General features: G+C 53.3%; 1 protein-coding gene across 1 annotated transcript in view; it reads right to left on the bottom strand.

Annotated features, from left to right (window-relative positions):
• LOC140457022 (autophagy-related protein 2 homolog A-like) overlaps positions 1-25,467 on the bottom strand; it is a 172,431-nt gene that overhangs the window by 68,401 nt on the left and 78,563 nt on the right. The window contains 11 exon segments of the mRNA XM_072550928.1: positions 1,055-1,135; positions 2,159-2,352; positions 7,204-7,354; positions 9,565-9,719; positions 13,860-14,017; positions 15,869-16,011; positions 17,606-17,768; positions 18,654-18,750; positions 20,418-20,688; positions 21,928-22,098; positions 24,493-24,591. Coding sequence (XP_072407029.1) covers positions 1,055-1,135; positions 2,159-2,352; positions 7,204-7,354; positions 9,565-9,719; positions 13,860-14,017; positions 15,869-16,011; positions 17,606-17,768; positions 18,654-18,750; positions 20,418-20,688; positions 21,928-22,098; positions 24,493-24,591 — 1,683 coding nt within the window.

Here is a 25,467-nt window from a genome sequence, read left to right as displayed (position 1 = left end):
AGAGAGAGAGAGAGAGAGCAAAGAACACGGGCTGAGCGACTCCCAGTGCCACAGACTCTAAAACGAAACCTGCAACGGCAGCATCCAAACCACCCGCTCCTCCCCCCCTCCCCCCCCCCCCCCCCCCCCCCCCACCCCCAATGTAGAGAGCACATAGATTCAGAGAGATGTACAGCACGGAAACAGACCCTTCGGTCCAACCCGTCCATGCCGACCCGATATCCCAACCCAATCTAGTCCCATTTGCCAGCACCTGGCCCATATCCCCCCAAACCCTTCCTATTCCTGTCCCCATCCAGATGCCTTTTAAATGTTGTCATTGTACTAACCTCCACCACTTCCTCTGGCAGCTCGTTCCACACACGTACCACCCTCTGGGTGAAAAAGTTGCCCCTTAGGTCCCTTTTATATCTTTCCCCTCTCACCCTAAACCTATGCCCCTCTAGTTCTGGACTCCCCCACCCCAGGGAAACGACCTTGTCTATTTATCCTATCCCTGCCCCTCATGATTTTATAAACCTCTATAAGGTCACCCCTCAGCCTCCGACGCTCCAGGGAAAACAGCCCCAGCCTGTTCAGCCAGCTCAGAGCCAGTCCCCGAGAGTGAGGAGAACCCCCTGAGAATCTTGTTTATTTTTTCTTCCTGAAGAGATTATAAATATCCTTATGTATTTTTTTCATTTTTTTTTCGGACACACTGAAGAACAACAAGTGCATAAATCTTTATTTTGCTTCCACCACCAGGGAATAAGGAAACACCCGAGGGGCCAGTGACAAAACGGGGCCCTTCTCGACAAAGGGCAATGTCGTGTGATCAAAAGAGAGAAGGGGAAGGCAGGGGAGAGGCCTGTTTCTGTCAGCCAGGGCTCCCCGATTGGAACAGGTTAACATCCCCAGTCAGGGATCTCATGGTCAATGAGATCTGGCCAGCCTTGCTCAGATCACTACAAATCCTTTCACTGTTCGTATTAGAGAGGGACGCTGTGGTTTGGGAGGTTACACTGAGGGATGCGTTGAGAAAGAGTGAGGGAGTGGGTACCCCTTTGCTTCTTACCTGCTCATGCCAGCTCTGGTTGGTTAAGGCCATTCGGTGGCACAGGGTGGCACCTTGTAGTCTGAGGGCAACCAGGAATTCCTGGAATCAAGAACTGGAAAGGTCAGACAGAGAGAGGGATGGGGGGAACGAGAGACAGAAGAGAGACAGACAGACAGACAGAAAAGAGAGATAGGGAACGAGAGAGAGAGAATGAGACGGGGGAGGGGAAAGAAAGAGAGGGGTGAATTGAGAGGGGGGGAACAAGACAGAGGGGGGGGAGGGGAAACAAGAGAAGGACTGAGAGAGGGGGCGCAGGGAACCAGAGAGGGAGGGGAATGAGTGAGAGAGAGAGATATAGATAGAGAGGAAATGAGAGAGAGACAGACAGACAGACAGACAGACAGAGAGGGTGGATCGAGAGAGAGAGAATGAGAGCGGGGGGAGCGAGACAGAGAGAGACAGTCACCCCCTCAACTCTCCCCCCCAAGTCACCCCCTCAACTTTCCCCGACACCGCTCAACTCTCCACACCCCTAGTCACCCCTGACCTCTCCCCCCGTCACCCCCTCAACTCTCCCCCCAAGTCACCCCCTCAACTCTCCCCCGACACCACTTAACTCTCCACACCCCGAGTCACCCCTGACCTCTTCCCCCCCATCACCCCTCACCTCTCTCACCCACAGTCACCCACTCAATTCTCACCCCCAAGTCACCCTCTCAACTCTCCCCAAGTCACCCCTTAACCTGACACCAGTCAGTCCTAAACTCTCCCCAAGTCAGCCCTCACCATCCCCACCTACAGCAGCCCTCCTTTCATTTGCCCCAGCCACACCTCATCTCCAACCTTAATTACCCCTCATCACCTCCGCGAGTTTTGCCTGCTTATCGTGAATCTATTTCCTCTGATCCCTCTTTCTCCAAAGAACGGGTACAGAATTCCGCCCTCTAACATTACCTTATTTCTCATTTTCACGCCCCCTTCTTAAATCTCTTCTCCTTCATCTTCCCTCTTCGAAGGAGAGGGGTCCCCAGGACTCTCCCCAGGGATAAGAGCAGGTCCTGGGGTTGAGGGCCCGGTACAGAGTCTGGGGAAGGGGCAGAGAGGGTGGGCAGCCAGGAATACCTTGATGCTCCTCGCGGTGTCCAGCGTGATCTTGATGGCAGCAGAGAGCATCGGGGGTCTCCTATCCTTCTGGCCAGCTGTCAGCTTGGAGAGCAGTCCCTCATCCGAGCACACGATGGTGGGGTCCAAGCCCACGGGTGCAGTGAAGCTTGGCACCTCCAGTTGCTCAGGCAGAAAGTAATCCTCAACCTCAGCTGCTCCGAAGCGGGAGGGGGGAGAGAGCAAAGGACATAAAGGGGGGAGTTAGTGTCGCTACACGCGATAGATAGGGTGGGTGAGGCCAAACACGAAATACCACACGATGCAGCCCTCCCTGACATCTCACCCTCACTGACGGGACACAAGGAAACCCAGATAGGCTCCTCAGCCCATTCTTTAATAGGGGTACATAGGCTCAGCCATTGGCTGTGCTCTTGAGAAAGGGGGATCCAATGACTCCAGGCCCAACGTTCCGTACCTTCCAACAACTACAGGCCCAACCTTCTCAACCTTCCACTGACTACAGGCCCAACCTTCTCAAACCTACAATGACTACAGGCCCAACCTTCTCAATCTTCCAATGACTCCAGGCCCAACCTTCTCAACATTCCAACAACTACAGGCCCAACTTTCTCAACCTTCCAACGACTACAGGCCCAACTTTCTCAACCTTCCAACGACTACAGGCCCAACTTTCTCAATCTTCCAATGACTCCAGGCCCAACCTTCTCAACATTCCAACAACTACAGGCCCAACTTTCTCAACCTTCCAACGACTACAGGCCCAACTTTCTCAACCTTCCAACAACTACAGGCCCAACTTTCTCAACCTTCCAACAACTACAGGCCCAACTTTCTCAACCTTCCAACAACTACAGGCCCAACTTTCTCAACCTTCCACTGACTCCAGGCCCAACCTTCTCAACCTTCCACTGACTCCAGGCCCAACTTTCTCAAACCTCCCAATGACTACAGGCCCAACTTTCTCAAACCTCCCAATGACTACAGGCCCAACTTTCTCAACCTTCCAACAACTACAGGCCCAACCTTCTCAACCTTCCACTGACTCCAGGCCCAACCTTCTCAACCTTCCACTGACTCCAGGCCCAACTTTCTCAAACCTCCCAATGACTACAGGCCCAACTTTCTCAAACCTCCCAATGACTACAGGCCCAACCTTCTCAACCTCCCAACGACTCCAGGCCCAACTTTCTCAAACCTCCCAACGACTCCAGGCCCAACCTTCTCAACCTTCCAACGACTCCAGGCCCAACCTTCTCAACCTTCCAACGACTCCAGGCCCAACCTTCTCAACCTTCCAACAACTACAGGCCCAACTTTCTCAAACCTCCAACGACTCCAGGCCCAACCTTCTCAACCTTCCAACAACTACAGGCCCAACTTTCTCAACCTTACAGAAATGGATGGAGTACCAATGCCAGTGGGCTGCTTTAACCTGGATGGCAGCGTTGTTGGAACTGCACTCCGCCAGATAGATAGCCAGCATCTCAACCCACCCCCAACTCGTGCCTTGTCGATGGTGGACGGGCTTGGGGAGTTACTCCGCTCTTGTTGTCACTGTGTTTATGTGTGCAGTCCCGTTCCCTTTCTGGCAATGGTAACGTTGATAGCAGGGGAGTCACTGTTGGCGATGCTGAGTATCAAGGGGAGATGTCTACATTGTCTCCCTCTCTCTCACTGGAGACAGTCCCTGCTCGACATATGGGTGACACCAAAGTTATGAAGCAGTCATCTGCCCAAGCCTCAAAGATGGCACCGGCCTTGTTGCGTATTGTCACTGTTAAGTGTTTCACATTATAGTGGTCGGTAGCCGAGTGAGAATGTTACCGAATGAGTAATCCTAAGGCCGGGTCTGATTTTCCAGAGACACAAGTTCAAATCCTTCTCCTGTGGATGAGCCATTTAAATTCAATTGATTAATAAATGCGAGCCCTGTTATAGATTGTTGTAAAATCTCATCTGATTCACTCACACCCTTCAGGGAAGGAAACCTGCTGTCCTTGGGCCAGCACGGGTTTGCTCAGTGGGTTAGCACCGCTGCCTCCCAGCGCCAGGGACCCGGGTTCGATCCCACCCTCGGGCGACTGTCTGGATGGAATTTGCGCATTCTCCCCGCGTGTCTGCGTGGGGTTTCCTCCGGGTGCTCTGACTTCCTCCCACAGTCCAACGATGTGCAGGTCAGGGTGAATTTGTGTTAGGTGCATTAGTCAGAGGGAAATGGATGTGGGTGGATTACTCTTCGGAGGGTCAGTGTGGGCCTGTTGCCACACTGTAGGGAAGCTAATCTAATCTTACCCGGTCTGGCCTACAAGTGACTCCAGACCCCACAGCAATGTGGTTGACTCTTAATTGATTAAGCGTAGAGCTGCAGAGTGCAAATGCCAGCAACGGCCACAGCAATACTGGGCGCTGAAATCAAAGTCAAATACTGGAAACTCTGAAAAGCCAACAAAAAATACCAAGAGAAACTCAGCAGGTTGAGAGGCAGCTGCAGAGACAGAAACAGGGCTGACATTTCAGGTCCAAAGACCGACTCTGGAACCATTCTGAAGAATCACACCAGACTCGAAATGGTAACGCTCGCCTCTCTGCACAGATGCTGCAAGACTGGATTTTGTCTCATCTCCCAAGCTGAAAAGAAATACATTGCCCACCTACTGGGCAGACTTATTGATAATTAAGCCACAAGAGGGGAAGCAAAAACACGAGGTGGGGAGATTTTTTTTTTAAGATTCCCTAAAGTGTGGAAACAGGCCCTTCAGCCCAACAAGTCCACACCGACCCTCCGAAGAGCAACCCACCCAGACCCATTCCTCTACATTTACCCCTTCACCTAACACTACGGGCAATTTAGCACGGCCAACTCACCCTAACCTGCACATCTTTGGACTGTGGGAGGAAACCGGAGCACCTGGAGGAAACCCACGCAGACACAGGGGGAGAACGTGCAAACTCCACACAGACAGTTGGCTGAGGGGGGGATCGAACCTGGGACCCTGGCGCTGGGAGAAGCAGATCTTAAGCGATGAAAGAGTGGCTTGTAGCCAGTGGATCGGGATCCCATGGAGATACTTGTCCATCCCGTGCAACAGCGATGTCCCCATCCAGCAGGATTGTGACGGGGCCAGTCCGGGAGGGATCACAACCTTAAAATGTCAAGCAGCACTCCTTCACACAAAGGGGAGCTGAAATCTGGAACACCGCGCCCGCGCCCCCCCCCCCAACACCCCCCCCCGGATAGGCGGGAAGGAAGATTGACAGGTGGGACAGGTCATGGGGGCGATGCTGAGCTGGAAGGTTGGAACTGGAGGGAAATGAGGAAACTGGTGAAGTCCACATTGATGCCCTGGGGTTGGAGAGTCCCGAGGGGATGAGGTGTTCTTCCTCCAGGCGTCAGGTGGTGAGGGAGCGGCGGTGAAGGAGGCCCAGGACCTGCATGTCCTCGGCAGAGTGGGAGGGGGGAGTTGTTTGGTTCCTGGCATTGAGCACTACAGAGAAAACGTGGAGTTGGAGTCAGGGTGTGGAACAGGTCAGAGGAACTGAATGGCCTCTGCCAATGGAGAAGACTTCATTGTATTTAGATGAATAGAATCCCGACAGTGAGAGAGCAGGCCACTTAGCCCATCGAGTCCACACCAATTCCCACACAGACCCCATTCCCACCCAATCCCTGTAACCTTGTATTTCCCACGGCCAATCCACCCTAACCTGCACATCCCTGGGCACTATGGGACAATTTAGCACGGCCAACCCACCCTAACCTGCACATCCCTGGGCACTATGGGACAATTTAGCACGGCCAATCCACCCTAACCTGCACATCCCTGGGCACTATGGGACAATTTAGCACGGCCAATCCACCCTAACCTGCACACCTTTGGATTGTGGGAGGACGTGCAAACCCCACACAGTCACCCAAGGCTGAAATCGAACCCGGGTCCCAGGCACCGTGAGGCAGCAGTGCTAACCACTGAGGCGCCCCGGGAATGGGATGTGTGCTTGCGAGAAAGTATCATTCTAAAGCCCTCACAAACCCACAGGGCACTGAGAGCACACCTTTTACAAACCAGGGAGCCAGCTCAGAGCAACTGGAGAGACTGCGTTTCCTCGCCTTGTCTTTCTCAGCTCAGCCGCTGGTCTGGGCTGCGCGGGGGACGGGAGACAACAAGGTGCAACTGGGTAACCAAACCAACCAGGGTCAAACACTCGGCCAACTACTCACACCGACTGTCTGAGTCCGGAGAAATTGCAGTGTACAGAGTCTGCTAATTCAGTGCAGTCCCCCGCCACCTGGCTCTCACTGCGGAGGCCCTGGACACTTCCACGTTCGGGGGCTACTTTTGGAAGGAGGTTGCCCGAGGCTGTGGGCGGGCTAGACAGGGTGGTTAAGGCGGCATTCAGCCTTCCCTGCTCAGAGGAGTTGGGACGTGATGTTGAGATTGCACAAGGACAGTGGTGAGGCCTCTTCTGTAGTACTGTGTCCAGTTCTGGTCACCCTGTTATCGGAAGGATATTATCCAACTGGCAGGGTCCGGAGAGGATTGAGCTGGATGTTGCCAGGATTGGAGGGTTTGAGGTATGGAGAATGACTGGAAAGGCTGGAACTTTCTTCCGTTGGAGGTTGACCTTATAGAGGTTTACAGAATCCTGAGCAACATAGTGGCAGGTACCTTCTCCCTAGGGCGAGAGATTTCAAGACTAGGGGGCATATTATCAAGGTGAGAGGAGGAAGGTTTAAAAAGGACACGAGGAGCACCTTTTTACACAGAGAGTGGTTCGTGTGTGGAATGAACCTCCTGAGGAAGTGGTGGATTGTGGGTACAGTTACAACATTTAAAACACATTTGGACAAGGACATGAACAGGAAAGGGTTTGGAGGGAGATGGGCCAGGAGTAGGCAGGAGGGACTAGTTTAGTTTGGGATTACGATCGGCATGGACTGGTTGGGCCGAAGGATCAGTTTCCGTGCTGCACGACTCCACGCCTACAACAGTTTTTAAACAGTCGGGTCTCCCCTGTCAGGGTTGGGCAGCAGGGTACCGTACCTTTATGGTAAAGGGCAACTTTGCTGGACTCGATGCAGAGGTAACTGAGGTCAGGCTGCCCCTTGTACTGCGATACGGTGAAGATGGTGCCACTCTCCACATCCAGGACCAGCTCCCCGTGCATCCCGGTGACCGGCTTCTCCACTTCACCCTGCAACAGGAGGGGACAGATCAAGAATCAGCTCCCGAGCGTCTTTGTGGGGGGGGAAACAGGCCAGCGGCCATTCTTCGGGAACACCACTTTGCCCTGTTCTATCCTTCAGTCAGATCTGTATCACAACACCGTTCGCCCACCTTAATAAGGTCATCTCACATTAGAAGACCATACCTCTTTTGTTTGTCAGAGTTTTTTTCCCAGACTGAATCGGGAAGGGGTTACACTTAAAGGCCAAGGTTTACTGAAGGATCAGTTCCCTGATGCTCATTGGAAGGACTGTTTACATAGCTACTGGTTCAATCAAAGTGGGAGAAACTAGGGGGAGTGTAGGGACGTGTATGAATGGGGATTTGGTCAGCAACAAGTTATTTATTGGTCTGTTAAACGGAGACCAGTTGTCGATCTCCTGCCCGCCAACTAGGCGGTTAGCTCCGAGGTAGCCAAAATGTTTTGGGGCTATGAATGTCCACGTTAGAAGCCATCAGACCACTGGAAGAAGTCACAGGCAGACTGGGTTGTAAAGAAGGCATTTGAGAAAAAGAACAGGAAACGACATCACCATAGGAAATGATGTCATCACAGGAAACTCAAACATATAAATGGAAAGCAGGCTACATCATCAGTGCTTCATCTGGAGGCTCACTGAAGATGTTACCTGGTATAGTGACAAAACATCTGAAAATGAACCTTCCAGCTCAGCGAGCAAACTTACAACCTGAACCTCAACCTGAGCTACAAATCTTCTCAAAACATGCAAACACTCGCCTTTCTTGGTCAGTCTAGGTAGACGATCCTTTATCCGAATCATCAGGACCAGCTGTTTTTGGGAATTCAGAACATTTTTGAATTTCAGAATAAGTGACATTTTGATTGTGAAATTTTAAAAATCTTACCGGAGGAGCAGACTTCCGAAGTAAAAACAGGCCCTGAGAGAGAAACGAGGCCTGCCAGTGCTAGGACACGGCCCCCCACCCCCAACCACCACCCCACCCCACCCCCCCCCCACACACACCCCAACCCCCAATACACACCCCCACACCCCCCCTAACCCCCACACACACCCCCTAACCCCCACACACACCCCCAACCACCACCCCAAACCCCACACACACACCCCCACCCCAGCCCCCAACCCCCACCCCACCCACACACCACCACCACGTTGCATCTGAATGACATGGTTCTTTGGCCCAACAGATTCACACTGTCCCTCCGAAGAGTAACCCACACAGATCCATTCCCCTAACTCTGTATTTACCCCTGACTAACGCACCTGCACATCCCTGGACACTATGGGACAATTTAGCACGGCCAATCCACCCTAACCTGCACATCCCTGGACACTATGGGACAATTTAGCACGGCCAGTCCACCCTAACCTGCACATCCCTGGACACTATGGGACAATTTAGCACGGCCAATCCACCCTAACCTGCACATCCCTGGACACTATGGGACAATTTAGCACGGCCAGTCCACCCTAACCTGCACATCCCTGGACACTATGGGACAATTTAGCACGGCCAATCCACCCTAACCTGCACATCCCTGGGCACTGTGGGACAATTTAGCACGGCCAATCCACCTTAACCTGCACATCCCGAGACTGGAATCAAACCCGAATCCTTGGTATTGTGAGGCAGCAGTGCTAACCACTGATCCACTGTGCTGTCCCTAATTTTGTAAATCTGTACCTTCTCAAATTTCTTCCCATAGAAGGGCAACCAGAATTGGATGCAGTATTCTAAAAGTGGCCTCACCAATGTCCTGTACGGCCACAATATCATCTCCCAACCCCTATGCTCAATGACATGGGGGTGCCGGTGTTGGACTGTGGTGGACCAGGTCAGAGGCCACACGACACCAGGTTAGAGTCCAACAGGTTTATTTGAATTCACAAGCCGTTGGAACACTGCTCCTTTGTCACTTGGTGTCGTGTGACTCCTGACCCATACTCAATGCACTGTCTAATAAACGCAAGCAGGCCAAGCATCACCTCCACCACCCTGTCCACCTGTGACTCTACTTTTAAGGAACTATTAACAAACAGTCCTAGATCTCTTTGTTCAGCAACACTCCTCAAGGCCCTGCCATTAACTGTGTGACTCCTGCCCTGTTTGACTTACCAAAACATTCATACCTGTAAAACTACCTCAGGCATGTTTGACTGAGACTGGTTGTGGCCCTCCCCAACGCCGGCTCACCTTTGAGTCAGTCAGAACGGTGACCCTGCCTTTTCCGACGTTCATGACAGCTGACAGAAAGCTCAGTGTTCTCGTCCTCTTGGCCTCCATCTTGCCCCACCTCCCATTCTCCTCATACGAATAGAAGTGGGAGTCTTCATCTTCAGAGTCAGAGTCTAGAAGCAGAGGGGAGCTGGTGAATGCTAGACAGCGAGGGGACACATTACCTGTGGGCCTCGCACAGAGCCCAGCAATTTAACAATATAATACAACTCTTATTCTCGCATAAAGGCCCCAGGAGCTGGATAACCTTAGTCCTGTATAACAGGCCCCAGGAGCTGAATAACCATAGTCCTGTATAACAGGCCCCAGGCGCTGAATAACCTTATTCCTGTATAACAGGCCCCAGGAGCTGAATAACCTTAGTCCTGTATAACAGGCCCCAGGCACTGAATAACCTTAGTCCTGTATAACAGGCCCCAGGAGCTGAATAACCTTAGTCCTGTATAACAGGCCCCAGGAGCTGAATAACCTTAGTCCTGTATAACAGGCCCCAGGAGCTGAATAACCTTAGTCCTGTATAACAGGCCCCAGGAGCTGAATAACCTTAGTCCTGTATAACAGGCCCCAGGAGCTGAATAACCTTAGTCCTGTATAACAGGCCCCAGGAGCTGAATAACCTTAGTCCTGTATAACAGGCCCCAGGAGCTGAATAACCTTAGTCCTGTATAACAGGCCCACAAGAGCTGAATAACCTTAGTCCTGTATAACAGGCCCCAGGAGCTGAATAACCTTAGTCCTGTATAACAGGCCCCAGGAGCTGAATAACCTTAGTCCTGTATAACAGGCCCCAGGAGCTGAATAACCTTAGTCCTGTATAACAGGCCCCAGGAGCTGAATAACCTTAGTCCTGTATAACAGGCCCCAGGAGCTGAATAACCTTAGTCCTGTATAACAGGCCCCAGGAGCTGAATAACCTTAGTCCTGTATAACAGGCCCACAAGAGCTGAATAACCTTAGTCCTGTATAACAGGCCCCAGGAGCTGAATAACCTTAGTCCTGTATAACAGGCCCCAGGAGCTGAATAACCTTAGTCCTGTATAACAGGCCCACAAGAGCTGAATAACCTTAGTCCTGTATAACAGGCCCCAGGAGCTGAATAACCTTAGTCCTGTATAACAGGCCCCAGGAGCTGAACGGCCTCCACCCATTCTTGAGGAACAGGCTTAAGAAACTGAATGGCATCTTTCTGCTGTTGTGTACCAGGCCTCTCAGGGGATGCAAAGCCTCCTTCCTATCCCTGTGCCAGGATGGACTGAATGGCCACCTCCTGTTCCGTGTTCCAAGCTTGAGATACTGAAAAGCATCCTCCTGTTCTTCTCGAACAGGTTTGAGGGGGCTTGATTAGCTTCTCCTACCTCTACATAAGCGATTCGTGGAGCTCAATGACCTGCTTCCTGCCCCTGTACAGCAGGTCAAAGAGGCGCTGAATGGCCTCCTCCTGTTCTCGTGCCATGGCCAAGTGCTCTCCTATTCTTACATAAGAGAGGTACAGAATGGCCTCCACCTGTTCCTATGTTCCAGGCTCTATCCTGTTCCTGGAGAATATTCAAGGCCTTATGTACAAACCCTTCACTTCGGGTTCAGCACAGGCTGGTGAGATGGCAGCGCTGGTGACTAACTTAAATTGGGTCTTCCCGTTCAGTCATCAGTCAGCTAAGAAGATAAGCACCAGGAGCAGGAGCAGGAGAAGGCTGCCTGCCCCATCGATCCTGCCCTGAACATTTGATAAAATCATGGCTGATCTCTTTGTGGGCTCTGCTCCACTTAACCCCTCGCTCACTCTCACTGTTCAAAAATCTTGAAGGAGAAGGAGCAAACCTTTTAGGATTAGGAATGGGCCCAGCTGCTGGCAGGCGGGACTTGCTCGGGTTGGGATATCTGGACGAGAGGGTCTGCGTCCGTGCTGTCCATCTCTGAGACCGAGATGGGGAGAAATGTCTTCACCCAGAGAGTGGGGAATTCAGCCTCACAGGAAGTGGCTGAGGACAAAACCATGGCAGGCTTTCGAGGAGGAGGGAGGGAGACATAGCTCTTGCGGCTAAAGGGATCAAGGGGTTTGCGAGGGAGAGGGGGATTAGGGAACTGAGCTCGGTGCTGAGCCGCGATCAAGAGAAAATGGAAGAGCAGGCTCAAAGGGCAGAATGGCTCACTCCTGCTCCCAACCTTCTGTTTCTAAGAGTCTGGCGGGAAAATAGGTAAGTTAGAAGCAGGGGGGAGGTTGTTTCCACTGGGGTGGGTGAAACGATAACAGCCTCAAATTGAGGGGGCGCAGATTTCGGACTGAGCTGAGGAGGAACTTCTTCACCCAGAGGGGTTGGGAATCTGCGGAATTCCCCGCTCAGGGAAGCAGTTGAGGCTACCTCGTTCAAATGTTATTTTGAGGCAAAGATTTAAGCCCAGCAGCACGGACTCGTTGACAGGAACGTCGGAGGTGGGTTCGGGTTCCCGGCGGCACCGGAGGTGCTCCCAGTTCCGGCTGGTGTCACCTTCCCCCAGGCAGCTTCGGGCGAGGGGAGGGAGGGAGGGAGGGAGGGAGAGAGGGAGGGAGGGAGGTTCCGCGGATGGCAGTGGCAGCGGAGAGCGCGGTGCGGGTCTGGCTGTTCCACGTGGTACGGGCCCGGGATTCTCTGCAGCACCTTCACGGTGGTCTGGCTGGTCTGCTCCCAGCCCGGGACACCTCTCGGCAGCTTCTGTGGCTGTTTCCGTCGGTCGGGCTCTCCTCGTGGCGACCTCACTGAGGGGTTGGCTCCTCCAGCCCAGGGTCACAAGTGGACTTGGTCTTAAACTCTCTTCACATTTCTTTTCTTGCTTTATTATATTGTCGCGGAAGGACTGCTATTCTGAACTGTGCATTTATTGATTTATTTATTTTTCTAATTTATTACTCTGGTTTTGCGCTTTTGTAACGCCGGACATTGTATTTCTTTTCCATCCCCCTAAGAATCTGTACTCGAGAATACAGGAGAAAGTGCCTGTGAGTCAGAGTCGAAACGTGTGGTGCTGGAAAAGCACAGCAGGTCAGGCAGCAACCGAGGAGCAGAAGAATCGACGTTTCGGGCATAAGCCCTTCATCAGGTCTGTGTGTATGTGAGAGAGAGAGAGAGAGAGAGAGAGGAAATGAGTGAGTGAGAGTGAGTGGGTGGGTGTGGGGGGGGGGGGGGCGGTGGGAGGTGTGTGTGTGTGTGTGTGTGTGTGTGTGTGTTTGTGTGTGTGTGTGTGTTTGTGTGTGTGTGTGTGCAGGCGAGTGGAGAAGCAAATAGGGGTATGGGTCGGGGCTGTGAGGAAGGTAGCTGGGAAGGTGACAGGTGGCGGGTGATGGTGATAGGTCAGTGGGTGAGGAGGATGGAGCAGATAGATGGGAAGGAAGATGGACAGGGAGGACAGAGGGCGGGGCCGAGTTAGAGGGTTGGATCTGGATGAGTTTTGGGGGAAGGGGGGGAAACGGAGATTTGGAAACTGATGAGGTCAATGCTGAGGCCATGTGGCTGCACTGTCCCGCGGCAGAAGACGGGGCACCTTTTTCGCCTCCAGTTTCCGGGTGGCTTTGATTTGGCAGCAGAGGAGGCCCAGGATTCGCACATCCATGGGGGGGGGCTGAAGTGGTAGGCCACAGGGCTGTGGGGTTGGTTGGTGCGTGGGGGACCTGACACGTCCCCCCCCGAACTGCTCCGCCAGTTGGTGCTCGGTCTCCCCAATGGACAGGAGACCACATCGGGACCAACGGATGCGGTAAATGAGGTGGGAGGGCATGCAGGAAAACCTCTTACAGATCCTTTGGGGCCCTGGACAGAGGTGAAGGGGGAGGTGCGGGCACAGGTTTAGCACCTCACACCGGCTGGATAAGGTGCCAGGTGGGTCGGTGGGGAGTATGGACGGAGTGGTCCCTGCGGAATGCAGATAGGGATGGGGTGGGAAATATATTTTTGGTGGTGGGGTCTGACGGTTTTAGCAAAAATGGCGGAGGATAACGCTCAAGAATCTATAATGCAGATTCTACAGTGGTGCCTTGTAAATTTTTCACTGCGCTCAACTGAGTATACGTGACAATAAAGCGAATTCAATTCAATCAAGTCAGGCCTTTCAACTTAGCCTCGCTACTTCCTCCCAGCAATGGCTCCACCAGTTGTGCCCCTCCCTTACATGAACCAGTCGCTGGTGCGAGAGTGGAGGTGTATCCCTCTCCTGGCTGACACACACACACACACAGTATTGTTGACAAGCAAGGCAGTCCAGTTACAGAGGGAATCGCTCACCCAGTCTGAAGGCCGACTTGCAGAGGCGGAAGTTGTCCTGTGCGAAGGGGGGCGTGCAGCCCGGCAGGAGAGGGTGGAGCCCCGCGGTGCCCAAGCCCTGTGCCGCGTTGCTGGGGGAGGGCGCGGCTGGGGCCCACATCAGCAGGTCATTATTGATTCTAAAATTGGAAAAGGAAGAAAACGCAAACCCATCGTTAACAAAAAATTGGTGTGTGACTGAAACCCCGTTTCCCCTCAACGTAATATTTGCTGCTCCTTCATCTTGGAAGAGGTGTCTTGTCATCCTCTTCCAAAGCTACCTGATAAAGGAGCGGCGTTCTGAAAGCTAGTGCTTCCAAATAAACCTGTTGGACTATAACCTGGTGTTGGGTGATTGTTAACTTGGTCTTCCCTAGTCCAACACCGGCATCTCCACATCGGGTTGAGAAACGGGAGAGGTGAGCTGATGGAAACACACAAGTCCCTCAACGGTCTGGACCAGGTCGAAGTGGGAAAGATGCTCCCTCTTGCGGGCGAATCCAGAAATAGGGGACAGGGTTTAACGTTAGGGTGGGGCCACCCTTAGAGAAGAGACGAAGGGGAATCTTTTCTCTCGGAAGGGTCAAGAGACCTTGGAGCTCCCTGCCTCAGACAGGGGCGGAGACCGGGTCGCCGAAGGCCTGGAGGCAACGGTCCGGGAATGAAAGACCCGGGGTGGGCAGATGGCAATGCGGAATCTGGAACACAAAGAGATCTTTACTGAGTGCCGGAGCGGGCTGGATGGGGCTGAAAGGACTGCTTCGGCTCCAATTTCAGATGCTCATCACACAGGCACTGCCATAGGGCCTTTCACATTCCCCAGGATGCGCCAGAGCACCTTCCAGCCAGCAAGGTCACTCGAAAGTGTAGTCGCTGCAGCATTAAAGCTGCGATGAGGAGGCATGCTTCATGAAACCTGGGTAAATCCAACTGCAAGAGGGTCAAGGGCCCAGATGCATGATGACAGAATCATGCCTCCCAGTCAAAAAAACACAAGGGCAGCAGATAGGTAGGAATGCCATTTCCCATCCAAGCCACTCACTTTGAAATATATCACCATTCCCTTCAGTTTTGCTGGGTCAAAGCCCTGGAGCATTCTTCCTAACGACTCACTGGGTGTTCCTTGCAATACACAGACAGCCGTGGCGTGAGAAGGCAGCTCGCCACCATGTTCTCCACAGTCAATCAGACACGGGCAACAACAGCTGGCACAACCGGTGATGCCCACATCCCAGGTGCACATTGATAAACGGAGGCCACTCCACCCACCGTGTCGGTGCCAGCTCCACCAGCTATTCCATTAGTGGCACGCCAGCCACCTTTTCCCAACAGCCGTCGGGATTTGGCCAATTTCCCTCCGGGCAGCACAGTGGCTCAGTGGTGAGCACTGCAGCCTCACGGCGCCAGAGACCCAGGTTCGATCCCCACCCTCAGGTGACTAACTGTGTGGAGTTTGCACATTCTCCCCGTGTCTGTGTGGGGTTTCCTCCAGGTGCTCCGGTTTCCTCACACAGTACAAGGATGGACACAATGTACCTGGACACTATGGGACAATTTAGCACGGCCAATCCACCCTAACCTGTACATCCCTGGGCACTATGGGACAATTTAGCACGGCCAATCCACCCTAACCTGCACATCCCTGGACACTATGGGACAATTTAGCACGGCCAATCCACCCTAACCTGCACATCTTTGGACTGTGAGTGGAAACCGGAGCGCCCGGAGGAAACCCCACACAGACACAGGGAGAATGTGCAAACTCCAGCTCGGACATTCGCCCGAGGGTGGGGATCGAACCAGAGATCCTGGCGCAGTGAGACAGCAGCACTAACCACTGAGCCACTGTGCCGCATTGATTGTAGTGAGTGGCAGCGCAGTCCTAAGGGGCCAAATGGCCTCCACCTGCTCCTATCTTCTGTATTTCTATGATGTTAGAAACGGAGCGGTTGGGGGAATTGTGTGACATGTCGGAGCGTCAGCGATCCTACCTGTTGTAGATACTCTCGTAGAATTCCTTGCTGGGAAAGAGCAGGTGCAGGGCAGGCAGCGTCAGCTCCAGCACGTACTGGGACGTTGCCAGGGTCTGAGACTGGAACTGGGCCATCTCTTCCGGATCTCCCGGGATCACCATCTGTCGAGCAGAATGGAGGTTAAAGGTCGCTGTTTACAAACCAAGCTTTTGTTCTCAGGTTGGGAGGGAGGACGGTGGTTTGGTTTGGGAAGGAAAGAAAACTTCGAGTGGGGCAAAAAATGGGTGACGCGGCAGCTCAGTGGTTAGCGCTCCGACCTCTCAGCGCCAGGGTCCTGGGTTCGATTCCATCCTCAGTCACTGTCTGCATGGGGTCTCCTCCGGGTGCTCCGGTTTCTCCTCTCAGTCCAAAGGTGTGCAGGTTAGGGTGGATTGGCCGTGCTAAATTGTCCCATAGTGCCCAGGGATGTGCAGCTTAGGGTGGATTGGCCGTGCTAAATTGTCCCATAGTGCCCAGGGATGTGCAGGTTAGGGTGGATTGGCCGTGCTAAATTGTCCCATAGTGCCCAGGGATGTACAGGTTAGGGTGGATTGGCCGTGCTAAATTGTCCCATAGTGTCCAGGGATGTGCAGGTTAGGGTGGATTGGCCGTGCTAAATTGTCCCATAGTGCCCAGGGATGTGCAGGTTAGGGTGGATTGGCCGTGCTAAATTGTCCCATAGTGTCCAGGGATGTGCAGCTTAGGGTGGATTGGCCGTGCTAAATTGTCCCATAGTGCCCAGGGATGTGCAGGTTAGGGTGGATTGGCCGTGCTAAATTGTCCCATAGTGCCCAGGGATGTGCAGCTTAGGGTGGATTGGCCGTGCTAAATTGTCCCATAGTGCCCAGGGATGTACAGGTTAGGGTGGATTGGCCGTGCTAAATTGTCCCATAGTGTCCAGAGATGTGCAGGTTAGGGTGGATTGGCCGTGCTAAATTGTCCCATAGTGTCCAGAGATGTGCAGGTTAGGGTGGATTGGCCGTGCTAAATTGTCCCATAGTGTCCAGGGATGTGCAGGTTAGGGTGGATTGGCCGTGCTAAATTGTCCCATAGTGCCCAGGGATATGCAGCTTAGGGTGGATTGGCCGTGCTAAATTGTCCCATAGTGCCCAGGGATGTGCAGGTTAGGGTGGATTGGCCGTGCTAAATTGTCCCATAGTGCCCAGGGATGTGCAGGTTAGGGTGGATTGGCCATGGCAAATGCAAGATTACACGGATAGAGTCGGTGGCTGGATCTGGGTGGGATGCTCTAGGAGGGTCAGTGTGGACTCATTGTGCCAAGAGGCCAGCTTCCACTATGGAACAATGGTATGATATTTGAGGCTGACCCCAACACATCCCTGGGCACTATAGGACAATTTAGCACGGCCAATCCACCCTAACCTGCACATCCCTGGGCACTATGGGACAATTTAGCACGGCCAATCCACCCTAACCTGCACATCTTTGTACTGTGGGAGGAAACCCCACACAGACACGGGGGGGAGAATGTGCAAACTCCACACAGACAGTCGCCCGAGTGTGGGATCGAACCTGGGCCCCTGGTGCCGTGAGGCAGCAGTGCCGCCCCCAAGCTAGTCTCGGCGCTGGTGACAATTGACATCAAGTGTTGGAAATCCAGCTCAGTCTGGTCTGTCAGGGGGAAGGGAATCCACCGCCCTGACCCCGGGTGGTTGTGGCCAACTGGAACGGGTCGGCAGCGTTGTGGCCGCTCACCTCCTCGGTCTCGTACATGGTGCGTTTGGATGAGAACGGTGATGGCTCAGGCTGCTTGAGCTCGCAGGGACTCTCGACAGCTGACAGGTCCACGTCCTCGGTCTTCTCCACGATCAGGTCCCAGTCAGAGCCGCTGCAGTCTGGATTCACTGTCAGCACAATCCTGGCAAAACAAAAACCAGTCAGGATTGGAACACAGCACGGAGGAATACCTCCTCCAATCCTCACCCAAAACCTGTGTTATGGACCAGAGCCGTCCCCCTCAAAATATTTTAAGAAGGTAACCCGGGCCCTCACTCTTTTCAAGGCAAATGTGATGTGTCTGCAATATGACTGATCAAACTCTTCAAGCAGAACACAATACTTCAGCTAAAATACAGTCGGGGACAGCACAGGGTTGGGTACAGAGTAAAGCTTCCTCTACACTGTCCCCCAGCAAACACTCCCCAGGACAGGGACAGTACAGGGTTAGATACATAGTAAAGCTCCCTCTACACTGTCCCCCCATCAAACACTCCCCAGGGCAGGGACAGCACGGGGTTGGGTACAGAGTAAAGCTCCCTCTACACTGTCCCCCCCATCAAACACTCCCCAGGACAGGGACAGCACGGGGTTAGATACAGAGTAAAGCTCCATCTACATTGTCCCCCATCAAACACTCCCCAGGACAGGGACAGCATGGGGTTAGATACAGAGTAAAGCTCCCTCTACACTGTCCCCCATCAAACACTCCCCAGGACAGGGACAGCACGGGGTTAGATACAGAGTAAAGCTCCCTCTACACTGTCCCCCAAACAGTCCCCAGGACAGGGACAGCACGGGGTTAGATACAGAGTAAAGCTCTCTCTACACTGTCCCCCCATCAAACACTCCCCAGGACAGGGACAGCACGGGGTTAGATACAGAGTAAAGCTCCCTCTACACTGTCCCCCCCTCAAACAGTCCCCAGGACAGGGACAGCACAGGGTTGGAATCTGTGTGGTTAGAATGATGTCAGTGACCTTGGCGGTTCAGCTGATGAATTCTGGATGCTTGGTGTGTTACTTACTTTGGGGTGACATTCTTCCTCCCAGCAGCAGTTTTGTCAGGCGCCTTCGTGACTCGGACACATGACACACCAGGGTTGACTCCATCCTCGTATACACCTGTTGGAACAGTGTTTGACCGGGATTGGCTTTACTCTGACACATGCACAAAGATCAGGCTGAGCGCTTCCCAGCTCAGTCACACACCCTGACTCTCAGAGAGACACTCTCTCTTCCCCGTCCCGGTGAATCCAGGCCGGTGCTGACCTCCACCCTTCAGGCAGTTGGCCCCAGTGGCTAACCACCAAACAGCGGGCCCCAAACCCATGCAGGAGAGGGCGGCTGTTCAACCTCAGCAGACATCGCAGCCTGAGCAGATACTCACTGACCTGGGAATGATAACTGGGGGTGTAAGAACTCTGCGGAACTTCAGCTTCTTCAACCCAGTGCCTCAACTCCCGAGACCACTCTCTGCAGCCACAGGCAGACTGCATTCGCATGGCGCCGTTCATATCCAGCAGGCGACTTAAAGGGCCTCGCAGGTCATTTTCAAGGATGGCAAACTTGTCTTGGAGAAAACGTGCTGGGAGGTCAAGCAGGGCAGGATCCCACAAACAGCGATGACATCAACGATCAGTTATTGTTTGTGATTTCTGAAATCCTGCTGATTGAGGCACAGTTATAGGCCCCCGTGAGATGTATTCTTTCAAATGTTGGCCGTGGGATCTTTTACATCACTCGATCCCCCCCCCACCACCTCCACATTAGGACTGAGATGCGGAGAAATTTATTCACCCAGAGTTGACAGTCTGTGCAATTCTCTGCCATCGAAAGTGGTTGAGGTCAAAACATTCAATGTGTTCAAGGGGGGGGGGGGGTGGTGAGATGTAGTTGCTCCGGTTAAAGGGACAAAACGGGAGGAGAACGCGGTAACACGGTATGGAGTTCACTGACCAACCACAACCGTACTGAATGGTAGAGGGGAGCTGCAAAGAGCCAAATGGCTCCTCAAGCCTCCGACACTCTCGGTGATGGAAGCGGGAAAATTGGCGACAGACTCTGAAAACAGTCAGAGCTCCAGCTGTTCCAACGCCTCCTCGTGGGCACTCTGCTTTCGGGGATTTTGCAAGCCACGTTGGCGCCAGTTTCTGTGTCTCAACAGGCCGGCGCGTTTGGCCGGAAGGTGCGTGGTGCGCGACCAACCGAGTGAAGAGCCTCAGCTTTTCGGATCGCCCAAAAGGGACTGACCACATACTGACGTTTCATTCTCTGGAAGCCCTGCAGACCAGACTGGATTGAAACAGGTCCATCCACAATTCACCTCGGCTCCGTTAGACAATGGCATGTGGTGCTGAAAGTGGAGAGCTCCTTTCCCCATGACGTTTGGAGATCCCTGCCTTCCTCAGTTTCTGGATTCCATGTGCATCCCCAGTCCTTGGTTGAACGTCTGTGGACGTGTTGGGCCTGGAGGGATTCTATGGTTCAGCCCCCCTGCGCTGTAAGACTCCCTCACTAAATCTCTCGGCCACCCCATCTCTGTCATGTCCTCCCTTAAGACACTCGTTAGAAACACTCAGTTTGATGGAGCTTTGTCCCCGATATGTTTGGAGTAACTCGCTGTCAACTTTCAATGGGCTGTCAAACACCCCCCACTGTTTCACTGTAACAGAGGTACCCGAATATAGGAGGCTGAGCCTGCTCTGTGGAACATCTAGACAGTCCCTTCCTAAACGTTTCACCCAGCCAGCGTCAGACTGAACAGAGGAAAGGTAGGCAGGATGACTCACCGTGTAGATCAGTGAAGGTGGCTTCGTATTTGACGGGTTCCGTTCGGGACGAGGCTCCGAGCTCAGTTCTGCAGCACAGGTCAGTGCACTCCAGCCGCAGAGTCTCCCTGCGCACAGCCTTCTGGGACCAGGGTGTGCGCTCCAGCGCGGGTCGCAGATCGGGTACGGGGAACTGCAGCCGCAGGTGGGCTCTGGGGGCCGTGAGGCGCACCGAGGTCGGCTGCCCCAGGACAGGAGGGGGCTCGGCGCAGAGTGCAGAGACCCTTGGAATCTGTAACTCATCAGTCAGAGCAGCAAGTCAGCACAGAGGGGAATGTGTGCGCCTATACACACACACACACAGAGACACACGTGCTCGCACAGACACACACACACGCGTGCACACAGACACACAAACACACGCAGAGACACACACACAGACGCACACATACACACTCACAGAGACGCACACGCGCTCAGACAGATACACAGAGACATATGCGCTCACACAAACAGACACGCATACAGAGACGCACACGCGCCTAACCCTGTTGCTGTCCCTGTCTTGGGGAGTGTTTGATGGGGACAGTGTAGGGGGAGCTTTTCTTTGTATCTAACCCCGTGCTGTCCCTGTCCTGGGGAGTGTTTGATGGGGGACAGTGTAGAGGGAGCTTTACTCTGTATCTGACCCCGTGCTGTCTCTGTCCTGGGGAGCATTTGATGGGGGACAGTGTAGAGGGAGCTTTACTCTGTATGTAACCCCATGCTGTCCCTGTCCTGGGGAGTGTTTGATGGGGAGACAGTGTAGAGAGAGCTTTACTCTGTATCTAACCCCGTGCTGTCCCTGTCCTGGGGAGTGTTTGATGGGGAGACAGTGTAGAGGAAGCTTTACTCTGTATCTAACCCCGTGCTGTCCCTGACCTGGGGAGTGTTTGATGGGGGACAGTGTAGAGGAAGCTGTACTCCGTATCTAACCCCGTGCTGTCCCTGTCCTGGGGAGTGTTTGATAGGGGACAGTATAGAGGGAGCTGTACTCTGTATCTAACAATCTAACCCTGTGCTGTCCCTGTCCTGGGGGGAGTGTTTGATAGGGGACAGTGTAGAGGGAGCTTTTCTTTGTATCTAACCCCGTGCTGTCCCTGTCCTGGGGAGTGTTTGATGGGGGGACAGTGGAGAGAGAGCTGTACTCTGTATCTGATCATCTAACCCCGTGCTGTCCCTGTCCTGGGGGGAGTGTTTGATGGGGGACAGTGATGTGTCTAGATCCAGAGCCCACTCCTATGCTCTCACCAGCCTTTTGCCCTTGTCCCAGCTGTGCTCTGATCCAAGTCTGTTACACTTCATATCTTTCCCAACTAGGGCCGAATGCTGTCAGGTGGGACTAGATCAATTTATGATATCCGGTCGGCATAGCCGAGTTGGGCCGAATGGTCTGTTTCCATGCTCTACGGCCACGGGCCCTCAGAGTGGCAACATGAACACACTGCCTGACGATTTCCACCGTCGAACCACTGCCTGCTTTTCCGCTCACCAGCACTTGCTCCGAAGGTCTCCCCTGTGCGGTCCGGAATTCCTGACCCCCCGCGGGGCGGGGTCTCAGTAGGAAGTCCACCCTATCCAGGAAGCCCAGGTCGATATCCGTTTGTGCCTCCTGAAGTTCGATGAGCAGCTCGGCGCTGCGTGACACCTTCTTGCGGCTGCCCTGGGAGGGGGAGAGGCAGACACAGTCAGTCATTTCTCCACCCCCCCTCCAGGGTCACCTCCAACCCTGTCCCTCATCCCCCTCCCTCCCCCGCCACCAAACAGCTCTCCCGAAACACAGCGCCTTCTGTCCCCTACATTACCCCCTTGGCTGATCTCCCTATTTACCCACGTCATTCCTGAATCTTTTACCCTCTCGGACCAGGCTGCACAATATCGGTGGTTTAGCTCAATTGGCTGGACGGCGGGTTTGCAATGCAGGAAGAGCGCGGGTTCGATTCCCACCCCGGCTGAAGGATTCTCCTTCTCAATCTCTCCCCACACCTGAGATGTGGTGACCCTCAGGGCTAAACCACCACCAGTTGTCTCTCTCAGATCAGACAGCAGGCCTGTCACCTGATAAGAGTCTGACGACGTCCACCCCCTGGTGCACAGTTCTGGTCTCCTTACTCAAGGAAGCAGTTCAGGGAGGCTTTCCTCAGGATGGGCAGGGTCTTTCAATTATTTCACGGGATGTCAGCTAATGCAGCACTTAGTGCCCATCCCGGGTTAAGGAGCAATCATACTGCTGTGGGTCTGGAGTCACATGTAGGCCAGACCAGGTGAAGAGGGCAGATTTCCTTCCTGTCAGTGAAGCAGATGATGATGATCAATGATGGCTACCTGGTCGTCATGAGGATAGCTATTCTCCCCCCAAATTCGAGCCGTGAGTTTTGCACATTGTGCCATGGTGGGATTTCAGCCTGGTCTCTGGATTACTTGTCCATACGCCACCAGCTTCCCAGCTGTCCCATGGTGTAAGACTGGACAGGGCCAGCTTGCCAAAGCCAAGAGTTTTACAAGGGTCAGGGACAACTGGATTGAACCGGAGGAGATATGGTGGGCTGGCACGGTGGCTCAGTGGTTAGCACTGCTGCCTCACGGCGCCGGGGAGCCGGGTTCAATTCCAGCCTCGGGCGACTGTGCAAACTCCACACGGACACTCTCCTCGTGTCTGCTTGGGGCTTATTCCAGGGGCTCCGGTTTCCTCCCACAGCCACAGAGATGTGCAGTAGAGGTGCTACTTTGCCTGTAGTGTTCAGGGGTGTGTAGGCCAGGTGCATCTGTCAGTGGGCGAGGGGTAATGGGTCTGGGTGGGTTACTCTTCAAAGGGTCAGCATGGGCTTGTGGGGCCAAATGGCCTGTTTCCACACTGTAGGGATTCCATGATTCTTCTATGATGAGATCTGGAGGTGCCTTAGCAACTGAGGAGTAGACAGAGGCCATTCGGGGTCTTTGACAGGCTGTGGAGGGACTAGAATGTTTCACCTCGCGCGAGAACTAGGGTTCACACATTTAAAATGGAGACAAACGTTTGGAACTCTCTTCCCCAAAAGGCAGTGAAAGCAGAATCCTTGACTATTTTTAATGCAGAGTTAGGTAGATTCCTGCGTTAAGGGGATGAAAGGTTCTCGGAGGAGGGGCAGGAACGTGGATCAGTGTACTGAAGAGCGATGTCGGCTTGAGACACCAAACAAACCCTTCCTGCTCCTAATCCCCGTGTAAGGTCAATTTTAGTATCAGCCTCACCCTCGGGGTTCTGTCGTTCAGATCCACGTGGACGAGAAAGATTGAACAGCTACCACTGGATGAAGTGCGAATGGGAGATCACCCTGATATTATGACCAATGAGGGGAGCCCTCATTCAAGCCAGTCATTATCATTTTGCTGTCGGTGGGAGCTTGCTGTGCACAAATGGGCTACGAAATTTCATTAGAGATTAGACATTGAAAAGCACTTAAAAGGCTTTTTTTTTGAGATTCCCTACAGTGTGGAAACAGGCCCTTCAGCCCAACAAGTCCACACCGACCCTCCGAAGAGTAACCCACCCAGACCCATTCCCCTACACTATGTTTACTCTGACTAATGCACCTATCACTGTCAGAAAATTTAGCACGGCCAATCCACCCTAACCTGCACATCCCTGGGCACTATGGGACAATTTAGCACGGCCAATCCACCCTAACCTGCACATCCCTGGGCACTATGGGACAATTTAGCACGGCCAATCCACCCGAACCTGCACATCCCTGGGCACTATGGGACAATTTAGCACGGCCAATCCACCCTAACCTGCACATCTTTGGACTGTGGGAGGAAACCGGAGCACCCGGAGGAAACCCCACACAGACACGGAGAGAATGCGCAACCTCCACACAGACAGTCCCCCAAAGCTGAAATTGAACCCAGGTCCCTGGCGCTGTGCTAACCACTGAGCCACCGTGCTGCCCCAGTTCGGAAGCACTCGGAGACGCTGGGCATCATGCAAAGTATGAGAATTGTGCTCTTCACTTATTTGGAATTGCTGGATAGGTCAGGGAACAGACAGGCGCGGATTGCGTTGTCTCCACCTTACCTTGCCTGCCGTCCTCTCGGTCAGTCTGTAATGGATCTGAGCACAGGGACTGGCACTGGATCCGCAAGCTAACGGCGACGCCTTCTCAAACAGCAACAGCTGCACAAGATGGAAGGAAGAGTTAAAAGAGCAGATCCAAACAGATAGGCGGCTGGCCAACAGATGTGGGAGCAGGCCGGAAACCAGGGATAGGCTTGTCAGCTCTCAACATGCTTGTTAAACCCAGAATACGGTGTGCAACACTGGGTGCAATTCTGCAACTGGACAGCACTTGTCAAATAATCCCAGATGTGCCAATAATTACACCAATTTCGGATTATCAGTCAGACTCTCAGCTTATACAGTGGCTCCACCGCGACCCCGTAACCCACCGGGGATACGCTCCAAGACCTACCGCAGAAACCCGAAACCACAGATAGGAGAGAACCCAATGGGAAACCTAACTTCCCGGCAGCCCCCTGGTTCTGGATCAGTCCCTGGAATATGTTTAGGGCAAACTGCGGGGAACTGAAACTGTGGTAATCGGACCCACGGATACGGGGATCGCCCTGTAGTGGTAGAAGCCGCACATATTCACATACAAGGCCCTGTCCTTTGCAAACACAAAGAAGATGTTCATATCCAACCGCTGCTGCATACCCTTTGGCAATGCCTCAACTAATCCGCCTGGTTAGAATTTAAACAGAAGCTTAGCAGTTATATTCCGCCCCCCCCAAACTCCCGGGGCACTCTCCCTGACAATGCAGACCATTCGACAACCGATCAGCACCATCTTCGCCTGCAGTATAAATTGTTGGTCCTGATGAAACCTGGCATTCTTGCAATTCTATCCTGACAAGTGTAAGTGTTTTGGGAGATCAAGCTGTCGGACTGATTTATCAACCAAGTACACTCAAAACAAAAAGAAATCCTGAGTCAGGCGGAATTCAATGACTGTGGAGCAGTTAATGAACAACCTGGAGTGCGCCAATAGCT

This window comes from Chiloscyllium punctatum, chromosome 31 (genome assembly GCF_047496795.1).
Source record: "Chiloscyllium punctatum isolate Juve2018m chromosome 31, sChiPun1.3, whole genome shotgun sequence".
In the NCBI taxonomy this organism is placed as follows: Eukaryota; Metazoa; Chordata; class Chondrichthyes; order Orectolobiformes; family Hemiscylliidae; genus Chiloscyllium; species Chiloscyllium punctatum.
This window is presented reverse-complemented; position numbering and strand designations above follow the sequence as displayed.